At 37.4% G+C, this 20075-nt stretch overlaps 1 protein-coding gene across 13 annotated transcripts in view; it reads right to left on the bottom strand.

Annotated features, from left to right (window-relative positions):
• LOC121386181 (phospholipid transfer protein C2CD2L-like) overlaps nucleotides 1-20075 on the bottom strand; it is a 184020-nt gene that overhangs the window by 130667 nt on the left and 33278 nt on the right. For all 13 annotated transcript variants that reach the window (XM_041516994.1, XM_041516993.1, XM_041516996.1 and 10 more), the window contains exon 2: nucleotides 14997-15092. In XM_041516994.1, the coding sequence (XP_041372928.1) occupies nucleotides 14997-15092 (96 nt within the window). The remainder of the gene's footprint in view (nucleotides 1-14996; nucleotides 15093-20075) is intronic.

The following is a 20075-nucleotide window of genomic DNA, read 5'->3' on the forward strand; positions in this document are numbered from 1 at the left end:
TTACTACAAGTTATTTATTTCTGAGCCGATTGTTTTCTGAATTGCACAAAAAAATGTTCATGGAGGCCGGAAGGACTATAGGTTGTTAATATTAAAAAAAAGCATGTAAAAAAAAAAAAAAAGCAAAATATTAGGTCTATGATGTCACAATCACATTTTCATTAACATAATGGTGTTTAATTCAACTGTGACAGTGTAATATGTGTGACAAAAGATTTGAATTGAATGACTGGGTGTGTATAGATGACCCTCTACCAGTCTCAGTGGTGTCGTGGCTAAGCCGTCGGACATAAGGCTGGTAGGTACTGGGTTCGCAGCCTGGTACCGGCTTTCACCAAGAGCAAATTTTAACAAATCAATGGGAAGGTGTAATACCACTACACCCTCTTCTTTCTCACTAACTACTAACAACTAACCCACTGTCCTGGACAGACAGCCCAGATAGCTCAGGTGTGAGCCCAGGACAGCATGCTTGAACCTTAATTGGATATAAGCACGAAAATAAGTTAAAATAAATGAATGAATGGTAGGTGGATGGATGGATAGCTCTGGAGAGAGCTAGGTAGCTCTGCAAATTCCTGTAAATAGGAATCTGATCCAGTACAAATTAATTTTGTTAAAATAAAAATAAAAATAAAAATTAGTCTTATTTTTATTTTTTCTATATTTATTATAGAACAGAAAGAAAGAAGTGTTTTATTTAACGACGCACTCAACACATTTTATTTACGGTTATATGGCGTCAGACATATGGTTAAGGACCGCACACATTTTTTTTTTAGAGGAAACCCGCTGTCGCCACATAGGCTACTCTTTTTACGACAGGCAGCAAGGGATCTTTTATTTGCGCTCCCCACAGGCAGGATAGCACAAACCATGGCCTTTGTTGAACCAGTTATGGATCACTGGTCGGTGCAAGTGGTTTACACCTACCCATTGAGCCTTGCGGAGCACTCACTCAGGGTTTGGAGTCGGTATCTGGATTAAAAATCCCATGCCTCGACTGGGATCCGAACCCAGTACCTACCAGCCTGTAGACCGATGGCCTGCCACGACGCCACCGAGGCCGGTTTATAGAACAGCTGCATACAACAAATGTTCTTATGTCAATCCACTGCTTTTGATATACCAGTCGTGTTGCACTGGTTGGAATGAGAAAAACAACTAAGGTGTTTCAATCCTGCGATGCAAGCACCTCGGGAGAGCGCTCAGGATTCAATCCTAAACCGCCAGCACATCAGGAGAGCACTCAGGATTCGATCCTAAACCGCCAGCGCATCAGGTGAGAGCTCGGGATTCGATCCTAAACTGACAGCACATCAGGTGAAAGCTCGGGATTCGATCCTAAATCGCCAGCGCATCAGGTGAGAGCTCGGGATTCGATCCTAAACTGACAGCACATCAGGAGAGCGCTCGAGATTCGATCCTAAACTGACAGTGCATCAGGTGAGAGCTCGGGATTCGATCCTAAATCGCCAGCGCATCAGGTGAGAGCTCGGGATTCGATCCTAAACCACCAGCACATCAGGAGAGTGCTTTACCACTGGGCTACATCCTACCACAGACTATCTGAAAGGTCATCCCATTATTTTATACTATTTCATGGTTGCCAGACTAATAGGAAAACACCCAGTACTGCTGGAGATCAAACTGGGATGTGTTTACCAATCTGTGTTTATGGTCAATAAATGTTTCCCCCAGGACTGGCTGTTCTGTCTAGGCTACAACATTAACCTCCATAACACAGTACAGGCTGTATTGGCTGGGCCAGGTATAACACAAAGTACTTAACAGATAGGGGAAAAAAAGACACCCAGGGGGATTAACTCAGCTGGACTAATCAGAATTGTCTCAAAACCGGGAGTCATTACATTTCTGTCTCTGTCTCTCTCTCTCTCCCCTCCCTCCCTCCCTGTCTGTCTGTCTGTCTGTCTGTCTCTGTCTGTCTGTCTGTCTCTCTGTCTGTCTCTCTCTGTCTCTCTCTGTCTCTCTCTCTCTCTCTCTCTCTCTCTCTCTCTCCTCCCTCCTTCAGTACAGAACAGAAGCTCTCTCTAAACTGGAGACCTCTTTCAACCAGACTTTTTGTTTGGTCCCGTGGGTGTCTGGTTTAGAGTGACATCACTGTATTCAAACATACTGTATGCTATCAGTGAAATCTAGTATCACATCCATTAAGCATTAAGTAGTGCTTAACAGACAGAAAACATGACACCCAAGGGACGTAACTTAACTGAGCTGCTTTCAAATGTAACAACATTTCATCAGTCCTTGTAATGTTAAAGTTTATTATGTTTAACGACACCACTAGAGCACATTGATTTATTAATCATTGGCTATTGAATGTCAAGCATATGGTCATTTTGACACAGTCATAGAGAGGAAACCCGCTACATGTTTCCATTAGTAGCAAGAGACCTTTTGTATGCACCATCCCACAGACAAGATAGCACATACCACAGCCTTTGATATACCGGTCATGGTGCACTGGCTGTGACAAGAAATAGCCCAATGGACCCACTGACGGGAATCGATCCCAGACCGACTGTGCATCAAGCTGAGCACTTTACCACTGTGTTATGTCCTTGTAAAGATTATTAGATACATGTATGACATTAGAGGAATGTGTCCATTGAAACAACATGGATAATATCTCAAATCCTGTTGTTGTATCTACATGTATACTGACCCAGGTGCAGTGAATAATATCTCAAATCCTGTTGTTGTATCTACATGTATACTGACCCAGGTGTAGTGTCTGTGTACTTCCCTGCAGCCACCTGGCATCCTCATCCTCTGCTGCTAATAAAACTGGTCTGACCCAAGGCACTAACTAACGACTGCCAGTACATGTATATAGTAGATGCCAGAAATAACTGCTGAACATTCTCCTAAGTGGTCACACTAAGCCCACAGCTAAACACTGATAGGGAAATGACAGGTGTGTGGCACAGATAGCCACAAGTACAAGCACCTTTCACAGTTGGAGAGACAAGGACTGGGATGTGGAGCAGGGAACATTTTGTTCAGTATCACAACACGATTTGCTATGCAAGGAGTGAATTGCAAGTTTCAGAAATCGCTACACAATTTTAAAACATTAAACAGTAGTTGCTAACCATTTTTCAGTTGACTAGAAATATCACTAATCAAGATTTTACCAACAAAATGTTCCCTGTGGAGGTCAACAATGAAAGAAGTTGAAAGATAAGAGGAGCTTAAGTCCAAATTTAATTCACAACGAGCTGTACGGTTTAAATCTATTTAACATTATACTTTGTATTCCCAACAGCATGGACAAAAAATAAATCAATTTTTTCCTTTCAAGTAATCATTGCAAATCTTTTTACAAAAAAAAAAAGTTAAAGTTTGTTTGTTTGTTCAATAGCACCACTAGAGCACATTGATTTATTAAGCATCGGCTATTGGATGTCAAACATTTGGTAATTCTGACTTGTAGTCATCAGAGGAAACCTGCTACATTTTTCCTAATGCAGCAAGGGATCTTTTATATGCACTTTCCCACAGACAGGATAGCACATACCACGGCTTTTGACATACCAGTTTTTGTTTTGAGATATTTCATTGATCAGGAAAAGGTCAAAAGGATTGCACAACAGGCAGAGCCTATGTAAGTGCTCTCGATCCCCATACCAGTCGTGGTGCACTGGATAGAATGAGAAATAGCCCAATAGGCTCACCGACGGGGATCGATCCCACACCGACCGTGCATAAAGCGAGTGCTTTACCACTGGGCTACGTCCCGCCCCCTTATTCAAAGAGAAGAATAACATTATTATTCCTGATCATTTCAGAACATGATTACACAGATGTACTTGGGGATAATCCTCACACTTTACATCTCTATTTGAGGGTCATTTCAGTACATGATTACACAGATGCTCTTGGGGATAATCCTCACACTTTACATCTCTATTTGAGGGTCATTTCAGTACATGATTACACAGATGTACTTGGGGATAATCCTCACACTTTACATCTCTATTTGAGGGTCATTTCAGTACATGATTACACAGATGCTCTTGGGGATAATCCTCACACTTTACATCTCTATTTGAGGGTCATTTCAGAACATGATTACACAGATGCACTTGGGGATAATCCTCACACTTTACATCTCTATTTGAGGGTCATTTCAGAACATGATTACACAGATGCTCTTGGGGATAATCCTCACACTTTACATCTCTATTTGAGGGTCATTTCAGTACATGATTACACAGATGCTCTTTTTGGATAATCCTCACACTTTACATCTCTATTTGAGGGTCATTTCAGTACATGATTACACAGATGCTCTTGGGGATAATCCTCACACTTTACATCTCTATTTGAGGGTCATTTCAGAACATGATTACACAGATGCTCTTGGGGATAATCCTCACACTTTACATCTCTATTTGAGGGTCATTTCAGTACATGATTACACAGATGCTCTTGGGGATAATCCTCACACTTTACATCTCTATTTGAGGATCATTTCAGTACATGATTACACAGATGCTCTTGGGGATAATCCTCACACTTTACATCTCTATTTGAGGATCATTTCAGTACATGATTACACAGATGCTCTTGGGGATAATCCTCACACTTTACATCTCTATTTGAGGATCATTTCAGTACATGATTACACAGATGCTCTTGGGGATAATCCTCACACTTTACATCTCTATTTGAGGATCATTTCAGTACATGATTACACAGATGCTCTTGGGGATAATCCTCACACTTTACATCTCTATTTGAGGATCATTTCAGAACATGATTACACAGATGCTCTTGGGGATAATCCTCACACTTTACATCTCTATTTGAGGATCATTTCAGTACATGATTACACAGATGCTCTTGGGGATAATCCTCACACTTTACATCTCTATTTGAGGATCATTTCAGAACATGATTACACAGATGCTCTTGGGGATAATCCTCACACTTTACATCTCTATTTGAGGGTCGTTTCAGAACATGATTACACAGATGCACTTGGGGATAATCCTCACACTTTACATCTCTATTTGAGGGTCATTTTTCCCTTTTAGCTAAAGAGCAATTTTAATTAAATATTTTCAATAATGTTTATAAAACTGAAATAGACTTGTAACTGGGAGTGAGACGTAGCACAGTGGTAAAACACTTGCTTGATGTGCGGTCAGTTTGGGATCGATCCCTGTCAATGGGCCCATCGCGCTATTTCTCGCTTCAGCCAGTGCACCACATCTGGTATACCAAAGGCTGTGGTATGCGCTATTCTGTCTATGGGATGGTGCATATAAAAGATCCCTTGTGGCTAATCGAAAAGAGTATCCCATGAAGTAGCAACAGAGGGTTTCCACCCTCAATATCTGTGTGGTCCTTAACCATATGTCCGACGCCATACCACAGCCTTTGATACACCAGTCATGGTACACTGGCTGGAACAAGAAATAGCCCAATGTGGATCGATCCCGGACCGACCGCGCATCGATCGAGCGCTCTACCACTGGGCTACATCCCACCCTATTACCTTTTAGACGAATGTGCGTTTTTAGAAACTAGGGTCCGTCACTTTAACCTTTAATAAGTTGTATAAACAATAACTGAGATAAAGCTATAAAACTAGGGTCCGTCACTTTAACCTTTAATGAGTTGTATAATCAATAACTGAGATAAAGCTATAAAACTAGGGTCCGTCACTTTAACCTTTAATGAGTTGTATAAACAATAACTGAGATAAAGCTATAAAACTAGGGTCCGTCACTTTAGCCTTTAATGAGTTGTATAATCAATAACTGAGATAAAGCTATGAAACTAGGGTCCGTCACTTTAACCTTTAATGAGTTGTATAAACAATAACTGAGATAAAGCTATAAAACTAGGGTCCGTCACTTTAGCCTTTAATGAGTTGTATAAACAATAACTGAGATAAAGCTATAAAACTAGGGTCCGTCACTTTAGCCTTTAATGAGTTGTATAATCAATAACTGAGATAAAGCTATAAAACTAGGGTCCGTCACTTTAACCTTTAATGAGTTGTATAATCAATAACTGAGATAAAGCTATAAAACTAGGGTCCGTCACTTTAGCCTTTAATGAGTTGTATAATCAATAACTGAGATAAAGCTATAAAACTAGGGTCCGTCACTTTAGCCTTTAATGAGTTGTATAAACAATAACTGAGATAAAGCTATAAAACTAGGGTCCGTCACTTTAGCCTTTAATGAGTTGTATAAACAATAACTGAGATAAAGCTATAAAACTAGGGTCCATCACTTTAACCTTTAATGAGTTGTATAAACAATAACTGAGATAAAGCAACAAAACTGCATCTTTCTCATGTCTGCATATTTTTTGTCTGATTTCATCTTTATTTGAATGTAAAACTAATCTTTAGTGTGTAGCACGTGTATAATCAATAACCGAGATAAACCAATAAAAGTGCATCTTTTTTATGTCTGCATATGAAGATTTTTTGTCTGATTTCAACTTTAATTGAATGTAAAACTAACCTTTCATGTGTAGCACATGTGTATAATCAATAACCGAGATAAAGCATGAAGATTTTTGAGTCTGATTTCAAATTTATTTTATTGTACAACTAACCTTTAATGTGTTGTACATCATGTATAATCAATAATCGAGATAAAGCATGAAGATTTTTGAGTCTGATTTCAAATTTATTTTATTGTACAACTAACCTTTAATGTGTTGTACATCGTGTATAATCAATAATCGAGATAAAGCATGAAGATTTTTGAGTCTGATTTCAAATTTATTTTATTGTACAACTAACCTTTAATGTGTTGTACATCATGTATAATCAATAACCGAGATAAAGCATGAAGATTTTTGAGTCTGATTTCAAATTTATTTTATTGTACAACTAACCTTTAATGTGTTGTACATCGTGTATAATCAATAACTGAGATCAAGCAATAAAATTGCATCTTTCTTAGGCTTACATGGGCATATGAAGATGTTTTGTCTAGCTTTAACTTTATTTAATTAGAATGTTAACCTTTGGCATGTTGTATATCAATCAATAACAGAGATAATTAAAGCAACACAATTCTGCATCTTTCTTAGGGTTTCATATAGGCATATGAAAATCTTTTGTCTGGTTTTAATTTGATTTTATGACAAAGTTAATCTTAATATGTTGTATATTAATCAATAACAGAAATACTCGTACGTCAAGCAATAAAACTGTGTCTTTCTTAAAGGGACATACTCTAGTTTTTAAACACTAAGGCACATTTTTTACTATTATAGCCGTTTTTGATAACTGAAATCATACAATACTTAGATTTTATGGTTTAGATTATCCATTTCCATATATTTGAAGTGGTTTTGGTCATCCTGGTGTTTTTAATATCACAGAATGCATTTATCATATTTTTAAAAACGAACGTGTGTATGAGAAGTAACAGTTATGGAGTAAAGTTTTAGTCCGTTTTCAGAGGGTATTTCACCATTTCAAAGTCACAGACTCATGTTTCACTCAATTGTAACTTTATCCAAATGTGTTACAGGTTTGTAGATTAACTAATAAATGTAGTGTTAATTTTCACAGGTTGAAACTAGGGTCTGTCCCTTTAAGTTTGAATGGGTCGTTTTAACGACACCACCAGAGAAAAACTGTAGTTTCCTCTGGAGACTACACATGTGTTAGAATTACCAAATGTTTGACATCCACAGCCGATGAGTAATTGATGTCCTTATAATAAAACAAACTTATTAACCTTCCTCTAACACTGTGTCAGCTAGAATTACCAAATGTTTGACATCCACAGCCGATGAGTAATTGATGTCCTTATAATAAAACAAACTTATTAACCTTCCTCTAACACTGTGTCAGCTAGAATTACCAAATGTTTGACATCAACAGCCGATGAGTAATTGATGTCCTTATAATAAAACAAACTTATTAACCTTCCTCTAACACTGTGTCAGCTAGAATTACCAAATGTTTGACATCAACAGCCGATGAGTAATTGATGTCCTTATAATAAAACAAACTTATTAACCTTCCTCTAACACTGTGTCAGCTAGAATTACCAAATGTTTGACATCCACAGCCGATGAGTAATTGATGTCCTTATAATAAAACAAACTTATTAACCTTCCTCTAACACTGTGTCAGCTAGAATTACCAAATGTTTGACATCCACAGCCGATGAGTAATTGATGTCCTTATAATAAAACAAACTTATTAACCTTCCTCTAACACTGTGTCAGCTAGAATTACCAAATGTTTGACATCCACAGCCGATGAGTAATTGATGTCCTTATAATAAAACAAACTTATTAACCTTCCTCTAACACTGTGTCAGCTAGAATTACCAAATGTTTGACATCCACAGCCGATGAGTAATTGATGTCCTTATAATAAAACAAACTTATTAACCTTCCTCTAACACTGTGTCAGCTAGAATTACCAAATGTTTGACATCCACAGCCGATGAGTAATTGATGTCCTTATAATAAAACAAACTTATTAACCTTCCTCTAACACTGTGTCAGCTAGAATTACCAAATGTTTGACATCCACAGCCGATGAGTAATTGATGTCCTTATAATAAAACAAACTTATTAACCTTCCTCTAACACTGTGTCAGCTAGAATTACCAAATGTTTGACATCCACAGCCGATGAGTAATTGATGTCCTTATAATAAAACAAACTTATTAACCTTCCTCTAACACTGTGTCAGCTAGAATTACCAAATGTTTGACATCCACAGCCGATGAGTAATTGATGTCCTTATAATAAAACAAACTTATTAACCTTCCTCTAACACTGTGTCAGCTAGAATTACCAAATGTTTGACATCCACAGCCGATGAGTAATTGATGTCCTTATAATAAAACAAACTTATTAACCTTCCTCTAACACTGTGTCAGCTAGAATTACCAAATGTTTGACATCCACAGCCGATGAGTAATTGATGTCCTTATAATAAAACAAACTTATTAACCTTCCTCTAACACTGTGTCAGCTAGAATTACCAAATGTTTGACATCCACAGCCGATGAGTAATTGATGTCCTTATAATAAAACAAACTTATTAACCTTCCTCTAACACTGTGTCAGCTAGAATTACCAAATGTTTGACATCCACAGCCGATGAGTAATTGATGTCCTTATAATAAAACAAACTTATTAACCTTCCTCTAACACTGTGTCAGCTAGAATTACCAAATGTTTGACATCCACAGCCGATGAGTAATTGATGTCCTTATAATAAAACAAACTTATTAACCTTCCTCTAACACTGTGTCAGCTAGAATTACCAAATGTTTGACATCCACAGCCGATGAGTAATTGATGTCCTTATAATAAAACAAACTTATTAACCTTCCTCTAACACTGTGTCAGCTAGAATTACCAAATGTTTGACATCCACAGCCGATGAGTAATTGATGTCCTTATAATAAAACAAACTTATTAACCTTCCTCTAACACTGTGTCAGCTAGAATTACCAAATGTTTGACATCCACAGCCGATGAGTAATTGATGTCCTTATAATAAAACAAACTTATTAACCTTCCTCTAACACTGTGTCAGCTAGAATTACCAAATGTTTGACATCCACAGCCGATGAGTAATTGATGTCCTTATAATAAAACAAACTTATTAACCTTCCTCTAACACTGTGTCAGCTAGAATTACCAAATGTTTGACATCCACAGCCGATGAGTAATTGATGTCCTTATAATAAAACAAACTTATTAACCTTCCTCTAACACTGTGTCAGCTAGAATTACCAAATGTTTGACATCCACAGCCGATGAGTAATTGATGTCCTTATAATAAAACAAACTTATTAACCTTCCTCTAACACTGTGTCAGCTAGAATTACCAAATGTTTGACATCCACAGCCGATGAGTAATTGATGTCCTTATAATAAAACAAACTTATTAACCTTCCTCTAACACTGTGTCAGCTAGAATTACCAAATGTTTGACATCCACAGCCGATGAGTAATTGATGTCCTTATAATAAAACAAACTTATTAACCTTCCTCTAACACTGTGTCAGCTAGAATTACCAAATGTTTGACATCCACAGCCGATGAGTAATTGATGTCCTTATAATAAAACAAACTTATTAACCTTCCTCTAACACTGTGTCAGCTAGAATTACCAAATGTTTGACATCCACAGCCGATGAGTAATTGATGTCCTTATAATAAAACAAACTTATTAACCTTCCTCTAACACTGTGTCAGCTAGAATTACCAAATGTTTGACATCCACAGCCGATGAGTAATTGATGTCCTTATAATAAAACAAACTTATTAACCTTCCTCTAACACTGTGTCAGCTAGAATTACCAAATGTTTGACATCCACAGCCGATGAGTAATTGATGTCCTTATAATAAAACAAACTTATTAACCTTCCTCTAACACTGTGTCAGCTAGAATTACCAAATGTTTGACATCCACAGCCGATGAGTAATTGATGTCCTTATAATAAAACAAACTTATTAACCTTCCTCTAACACGTGTCAGCTAGAATTACCAAATGTTTGACATCCACAGCCGATGAGTAATTGATGTCCTTATAATAAAACAAACTTATTAACCTTCCTCTAACACTGTGTCAGCTAGAATTACCAAATGTTTGACATCCACAGCCGATGAGTAATTGATGTCCTTATAATAAAACAAACTTATTAACCTTCCTCTAACACTGTGTCAGCTAGAATTACCAAATGTTTGACATCCACAGCCGATGAGTAATTGATGTCCTTATAATAAAACAAACTTATTAACCTTCCTCTAACACTGTGTCAGCTAGAATTACCAAATGTTTGACATCCACAGCCGATGAGTAATTGATGTCCTTATAATAAAACAAACTTATTAACCTTCCTCTAACACTGTGTCAGCTAGAATTACCAAATGTTTGACATCCACAGCCGATGAGTAATTGATGTCCTTATAATAAAACAAACTTATTAACCTTCCTCTAACACTGTGTCAGCTAGAATTACCAAATGTTTGACATCCACAGCCGATGAGTAATTGATGTCCTTATAATAAAACAAACTTATTAACCTTCCTCTAACACTGTGTCAGCTAGAATTACCAAATGTTTGACATCCACAGCCGATGAGTAATTGATGTCCTTATAATAAAACAAACTTATTAACCTTCCTCTAACACTGTGTCAGCTAGAATTACCAAATGTTTGACATCCACAGCCGATGAGTAATTGATGTCCTTATAATAAAACAAACTTATTAACCTTCCTCTAACACTGTGTCAGCTAGAATTACCAAATGTTTGACATCCACAGCCGATGAGTAATTGATGTCCTTATAATAAAACAAACTTATTAACCTTCCTCTAACACTGTGTCAGCTAGAATTACCAAATGTTTGACATCCACAGCCGATGAGTAATTGATGTCCTTATAATAAAACAAACTTATTAACCTTCCTCTAACACTGTGTCAGCTAGAATTACCAAATGTTTGACATCCACAGCCGATGAGTAATTGATGTCCTTATAATAAAACAAACTTATTAACCTTCCTCTAACACTGTGTCAGCTAGAATTACCAAATGTTTGACATCCACAGCCGATGAGTAATTGATGTCCTTATAATAAAACAAACTTATTAACCTTCCTCTAACACTGTGTCAGCTAGAATTACCAAATGTTTGACATCCACAGCCGATGAGTAATTGATGTCCTTATAATAAAACAAACTTATTAACCTTCCTCTAACACTGTGTCAGCTAGAATTACCAAATGTTTGACATCCACAGCCGATGAGTAATTGATGTCCTTATAATAAAACAAACTTATTAACCTTCCTCTAACACTGTGTCAGCTAGAATTACCAAATGTTTGACATCCACAGCCGATGAGTAATTGATGTCCTTATAATAAAACAAACTTATTAACCTTCCTCTAACACTGTGTCAGCTAGAATTACCAAATGTTTGACATCCACAGCCGATGAGTAATTGATGTCCTTATAATAAAACAAACTTATTAACCTTCCTCTAACACTGTGTCAGCTAGAATTACCAAATGTTTGACATCCACAGCCGATGAGTAATTGATGTCCTTATAATAAAACAAACTTATTAACCTTCCTCTAACACTGTGTCAGCTAGAATTACCAAATGTTTGACATCCACAGCCGATGAGTAATTGATGTCCTTATAATAAAACAAACTTATTAACCTTCCTCTAACACTGTGTCAGCTAGAATTACCAAATGTTTGACATCCACAGCCGATGAGTAATTGATGTCCTTATAATAAAACAAACTTATTAACCTTCCTCTAACACTGTGTCAGCTAGAATTACCAAATGTTTGACATCCACAGCCGATGAGTAATTGATGTCCTTATAATAAAACAAACTTATTAACCTTCCTCTAACACTGTGTCAGCTAGAATTACCAAATGTTTGACATCCACAGCCGATGAGTAATTGATGTCCTTATAATAAAACAAACTTATTAACCTTCCTCTAACACTGTGTCAGCTAGAATTACCAAATGTTTGACATCCACAGCCGATGAGTAATTGATGTCCTTATAATAAAACAAACTTATTAACCTTCCTCTAACACTGTGTCAGCTAGAATTACCAAATGTTTGACATCCACAGCCGATGAGTAATTGATGTCCTTATAATAAAACAAACTTATTAACCTTCCTCTAACACTGTGTCAGCTAGAATTACCAAATGTTTGACATCCACAGCCGATGAGTAATTGATGTCCTTATAATAAAACAAACTTATTAACCTTCCTCTAACACTGTGTCAGCTAGAATTACCAAAAATGAAGGTTTCAAAAAACACTTTAATAATTTAAAACTTTGTCTAATATGACATCATTTCATCATCTCACATTAATATGATATCATTAAAACCACGACACCACCGAGGCCGGATGGGATAGCTCTGTCAAATATATACCTGATGACGAGAGAATAATTCCACCCCATGGTCCATTCCTTGTTGTGGCGAGGTGGCTTGCATGTCTCAATCACCCAGACAGCTATGCCAGCGAGAGCTTTGACTCCTGGTAGGGCCACCCTGTCTGGATTGGTTGAAGGGTAGAGGCTAGACTAACATGGATCACTGCCGAAGACCGGTGAGCTGGGCCAAACTACTTGAAGGGAGGCGTCTAACCGTAGCTCAACGCATTTCTGCTCAAATGACAGATGACAACAGAAAGTTGAGAGATGGTGCTCAACCACTGGAGAGGAGACTCGCCAGGGTGGAAGAGTGTCGGGCCCTATGCCTCGAAAGGGTCCAACACATGCTACTGCTGATCCCCGTGCTCCGTTTCGTGGCACCAGGAGACGGATGGAACGGGATCCAAACCAAAGATGAACCCTTTAGCCCTTTGAAGAACCTATGGAATACAGCAGCTTTTGTTCGAGCCACTGGGGAATAATTAATCAATGTGCTCTAGTGGTCTTGTTACAACAAAACAAACTTTACCATTTATCCTTTTGATCGACACATGTATGTATTTTGTAACTACAATGCTGTGAAGAGTTGTAATTTAATAATACAGTTGTAAGTGGTTTTGGTAAAAAAAAAACCAATCCAACAACAATAATAAGCAAAGACCCTCTCACTTAGTCATTTCCTAGTTGTCTATTGGTTTTGCACTCAGTAGGACATGTGTACAGGAAGAAAGCCATTTAGACACTTTTATCCATTCCAGCTCAGGCCATATCAAGCATATCAAGTGGAATCTGAAAATGGCCTTCAAAGAAATGATTGCTCTAAATACAACATGTCAGACTCAGCACATTTTAAACCATGGCTATTTGATGTCTAGCATCTGATCGAGAGAGATAGAGAGGAAACCTGCTCGACTATCACCATTGTGATTTCAGCACATTTTAAACCATGGCTATTTGATGTCTAGCATCTGATCGAGAGAGATAGAGAGGAAACCTGCTCTACTATCACCATTGTGATTTCAGCACATTTTAAACCATGGCTATTTGATGTCTAGCATCTGATCGAGAGAGATAGAGAGGAAACCTGCTCGACTATCACCATTGTGATTTCAGCACATTTTAAACCATGTCTATTTGATGTCTAGCATCTGATCGAGAGAGATAGAGAGGAAACCTGCTCGACTATCACCAGTGTGATTTCAGCACATTTTAAACCATGGCTATTTGATGTCTAGCATCTGATCGAGAGAGATAGAGAGGAAACCTGCTCGACTATCACCATTGTGATTTCAGCACATTTTAAACCATGTCTATTTGATGTCTAGCATCTGATCGAGAGAGATAGAGAGGAAACCTGCTCGACTATCACCATTGTGATTTCAGCACATTTTAAACCATGGCTATTTGATGTCTAGCATCTGAGCGAGAGAGATAGAGAGGAAACCTGCTCGACTATCACCATTTTAGAAGAGTGATCTTCAGCTCACCTTGATTTTCCTCATGGCGAAGACTGCAGTAAAAAAATCCAGTTCTAATATTTCAGTGGTTCTGAGGTTTTAGAATTGGTTTAAACAATATTTATTGGTGCAAATCAAACACTGCATTTTGGGATTGGCCAACAGGTTAATGCTTAGATATTAAGGCCTCTCCCAACATTTAACAAATATACATATTTTGTAAATCAAGATTGTACACTGGACAAGGCGTGAGATATATCCCAGTGGTAAAGAGCTCGCTTGATGCATGGTCAGTTTGGGATCGATCCCCGTCGGTGGGCCCATAAGTGCAAGGACCATAAATAGGTTTTCATTGGAAAAGGCATTTAAATGTATTTTAAAAGAGTTTTTTCAGGATATGTAAGAAATAGGTTACTACATTCATGTGTGTTAGATATCTTACAACTGGTTGTTTAAAAAAGGTATCTAACTCACTTTTGCTCATTAGATATGTTTTAAAACAACTCGTAAGATAAATGGTATGTAACAGCCACTCAAGTAGTATTCTCTGTATTACCTACTGTGGTGATATACGTATTTAATACTCACAAATTGGTCATCTGGGTTGGCCTCGCTACCCACATCACTGAATTTCGGAGGCAGACTTCCCGTTTGTACACTCTCAAATTTAATTTGAACTGGACCCTGCAATAAAAGAAATATTTCACTTAAAACAATGAAATAAAAACACCACATATGTAAATAGGGAAAACCAGGTCTAAACAGTTGATACCAGATGTATATGGCCTAGCTAGACCGATGGAGATTTGTTTAGGCCATTACAACCAGGATGAAAGACAACAAGGCAAACTTCACATTTGTGTCAATGTAGTCTTCTACTTTTCTAGGCTCAGCCTACCAACTGACAGCAAAATGTTGGCCAACATTCTGCTGTCACGACTTCTACGACTGTCCATTTGCTAGTCTGGGCACTCTTAAAACTTGATTCTCGTCGTACAATGCTATAGGCTCAGCCTACCAACTGCCAGCAAAAAAATGTGCCAACATTCTGCTGTCACGACTTCTACGACTGTCCAGTTGCTAGTCTGAGCGCTCTTACAACTTGATTATCGTAATATAATCCATTAGTTGTTAATCTGAGTGCACCTGTCGTATTGGGATCAAGTATAAAGTCCTGTTTTAAGGAAGGAAGGAAATATTTTATTTAACGACGCACTCAACACATTTTATTTACAGTTATATGACATCAGACATAGGGTTAAGGACCACACAGATACTGAGAGAGGAAACCCGCTGTCGCCACTTCATGTGCTACCCTATTTCAATTAGCAGCAAGGGCTCGTTTATATGCACCATCCCACAGACAGGATAGTACATACCACGGCCTTTGTTACACCAGTTGTGGAGCACTGGATGGAATGAGAAATAGCCCAATGGATCCACCGACGGGGATCGATCTTAGACCGTCTGCGCATCAAGCTGGGCTACATCCTGCCCACTCCAGTTTTAAGGAGTATTCTGTTGAGAGAGGCTATGTTCTAGACCAATATTTAAAGAGAGGACTCAAAAAAACATCTATTTTTGAGGGCTTTCAGTTTTACTAGAGGTTTTCATGATAAAATTAATTTGTTAAATGGACTATCAAAACAGGCCAAAAATATTCACTAAACATTGCTGATCGTAATAAACACAAAAATTAATCAGTCTGATTAAACTTAGCTCTACTGGTCTACCAGTAGATCTAACAGCATTGCGTAGACTCCCATGTCTAGGTGACATTTCATCTATAAATAACAATTTAAATATCAACCAATTACACTTCGCCTTTTATAGCATTATTCGGGAGCATACAAATTCTAAAAATATTGGGGAAGACTATTTATGCAATAGGCGAACTTGTTGGTCCATTTCAACATTAAAAAAACAGGGAGAAAAGTGCAGTAATAAACTCTGGATTGTATACTAGTATAAACAGATTTTATGGCTATACCATCACGTTTTGTTTTTTTCGTCTTGAAACAAATTTTATATAAAAAATTTTATTGAAATTAGTTTTCGGCATACTTCGCATTAATTCACCCGAATCACTTCCTATACCATTGGCATAATCCCGAATGTTTTCAAATTCTTTTCAAATCACTGGCATGATTGTGCAAGTAAGGTTTTGATTGATCGAATGAAAGGTCAACTGGACATGAGCTCCAACAGGATGCTGTTAGATCCATAGGTAATAGTAATTAACCAGTGGAGCTAATTTTAATTAGTTTGAAAAATTAATGAGATTTGATCTAAAAACAATTAAAGAAAACTAAAATTAATATGTGTTTCTTTTGTGCTTCAGCATATTTCCTGACCAACCAAAAATCAACACTACATAATTCACATAAAACTGACTCCGACTTGCGTCAGTATGTTGGAACCAAACAGACTATCGCCGTGGTAACAAATACCAACATGGCAACCAGGTACATGTACTTTTAGACCAGCCAATCCACCAAAACCTGTGTCATCTGCAGATTCAATTAACCTTGACCTTGGTGTTCTATCTGTCTCCATGGTTACAATAATTTGGCATAGTACAGAGACGATATTTCTGTGTGGAACTCCTCCAGAATAAAACGACTCATCTGGTGTTATAAGCACCCCATGCAATCTAACATCAAATGAAAGTTATCATAACACATGATGTGTTGTGTGGAATATACTATTTGGTGTATGTACCGTATATGTAACAAGATAAAACATATAGCTGAGCTTGGAATTACAAATATTCACAATCAAACAAATATGTGATGAGGAAAATACTATATCGTGTATGGCAAGATAAAAACATCACTGAGTCAGTGCTAGAAATTCTGATCATCTTGCTATGATAATTTAGCACAAATAATAAAAATAAATATTAGAAAATTTTAATGTTGTTGCAGATCAATTTTGCAATTGGCATTGCACATTTTTTCAAGCCCTGCTGAGCTTGAAATTTCAGATTTATAATAACAGATATATGTAATAAGTTGTAAATAAAATACTATTCAAGAGCTTGAAATTTCAGATTTATAATAACAGATGATATATGTTGTGATGAAAGTATTCCAGGTTTATTTAAAAATTGTTTGTAATTTTGTGTGTAAATTTATAGATGTATTAACAGTCACAAATTGTGTAAAATTGTGTTACATATCACATCGATAAATAATTACAACAAAATGACAAAATGACAAACAATGACAAACAAACAATGACAAACAAACAATGACAACAAACAAACAATGACAACAAAATGACAAACAATTCTAATAATTACAAACAGCATAACTTATTTATTTAAAACTATACATAGGTTTTAACGTTCTACCCATGATCTGTTTTATGTCACAACATCCCATTTGACGTAATGACGTATTTTCTGAGGTTTTTAGTTTATGCAGTTTGTGATAGTTGTACACTAATAATTTATATAAAAGATCCCTTGCTGCTAAATAAACTGTCTTGAGTGTGTCATTAAATAACACATTTTTCTCTTTTTTTTTCTTTCATTAAAACTACAGCACATATTTTACACTGTGAATTAGCCAAACCTCCTACTTTCCAGTATGAGCGGTTTGCAGCAATATGTTCTATTTCAGTGCGGATATCTCGGTATTTACCCAGACATCCTGATGCTGCCAATCTTTATGAGAGAGATACGCAGTCATGGATGCACCGGGGGATCTGACACAAGCAAGACATCTGCATTGATTTTATGTAGCAGAGCAGCACAGCGGTGGTTAGAGCACTCTATTGAGGTACAACCAAGAGAGGAAATGAAAGAGAGAGAGAGAGAGAGAGAGAGAGAGAGAGAGAGAGAGAGAGAGAGAGAGAGAGAGAGAGAGAGAGAGACGGACGGACGGACGGACATGGACAGAGAAAGAGAGAGAGCGAGAGAGAGAGAGAGAGAGAGAGAGAGAGAGAGAGAGAGAGAGAGAGAGAGAGAGAGAGAGAGAGAGAGAGAGAGAGAGAGAGAATACCACAACTGCTATACATAGGCTACTCCCTATTATAGCATCAAGGGATCGTTTATATGAGCGAAACAGCGTGAGAGAGGGGAGAGAGATAGACAAACAGAGGGACAGAGACAGAGAAACAGAAAGAGATAGAGAGGGGAGAGAGATAGACAGAAGGAGAGACAAAGTGAGAGAGAAAGAAAGAGACAGATAGAAAAAGATACAGACAGAGACAGAGGCAGACAGAAAGAGACACACATACAGACAGACAGACAGACAGACAGAGGAAACCCACTGGCAACACAGGCTTCCCTTACTAAAAAAGCAGCAAAATATATTTTATATTATGCACTTTGCATTAGACAGGATGGCACATACCACAACATTTTATACACCAGACAAGGGGCACTATAGTGTGTATTAAAAAAAAAAAACTAAATAAAAAAAAAAGGTCCACCAACGAGGTTTGAACCTACAACCCAACCACCTCAGACAAGTGCTGCTCTGCTGAGTAAAGTAAATCCCTCCTCAGTGGAATATCGGCCATCACCAATTGTGGGTTCGTGATGGAGTATCATTAGCCATTCCTCTGAGGGGACTGAAGCAAATGGTTTGTTGCGTCCAGACGGATTATTTTTCAGCAGTTTGACAGGGACAAATCAGAGAACGGCCAGCTAATGAAGAACTGAGTGTCACGAACCAGTGATGGAGCGTTTCAACTGTTCAGTTAACAAGTCTCTCAAGATTTGATCAGATTCCACTTTCTGTTGCAAGCAAGGAAAGAAAAAAAACCCCCAGAACCTTTCGATTCTATGTTTAATGACGAATTTGAACATTTTAAACTAGGGTTATTTGCTGTTTTAGTGCAACATGAGATTATTTCCACATAGGGTAAACAGGGAAAAGAAGAGATAGGGAGAGGGAGGGAGGGAGACAGAGAGAGAGAGAAAGAGAGAGAGAGAGAGAGAGAGAGAGAGAGAGAGAGAGAGAGAGAGAGAGAGAGAGAGTTTATCCTGTGAAGGTAAGAAAGGGAAATTCCCTGAGGCTTTGCTGACATCATTAATTAATTATCTTTATCCTGCAGATCATAAAAATAAAGGGGAAAAGCTATTATTTCTGTTATTTCAGCCACATTGTACTATGACCTAGAGGTCAAATGAGCAATTTTGTAATGTAGCTTTGCCTGTGTGTGATGTATCAAAAGCCATAATCTGCTAGTATATGTTTATGACTTTGCTTTAATCGGTCATGATAATCTGTCAATAGAAACAGTGGTTGCAGGATAAATGTATATACACTTTCCCATAGATGGCTATATACCGTAGTGCACTACATAGATGTACCAATGTTCTCGAGGGCATGGGTAACTGGTTGAAATCTCACTGTGTGTGTGTTTATTTCTGACTGAAACACCTGTCGGATCTATCTTAATTACACCTCTACCTAGACTCTATCACTTCCAGCAGCACATTTTATCAACATTTCTCTCAAATTCCAAACATGTGCGGAAATCTACACTGAACTCAAAAAGAAACACAAATTAATAAAATTTTAAAGTTTTTCTTTTTTTTAAGAAAACATCGACACTTCAACTGAAAGAAAGAAAGAAATGTTTTTATGATGCACTCAACACATTTTATTTACGGTTATATGGCGTCAGACATATGGTTAAGGACCACACAGA

Source organism: Gigantopelta aegis, chromosome 12 (assembly GCF_016097555.1).
Source record: "Gigantopelta aegis isolate Gae_Host chromosome 12, Gae_host_genome, whole genome shotgun sequence".
NCBI lineage: Eukaryota > Metazoa > Mollusca > Gastropoda > Neomphalida > Peltospiridae > Gigantopelta > Gigantopelta aegis.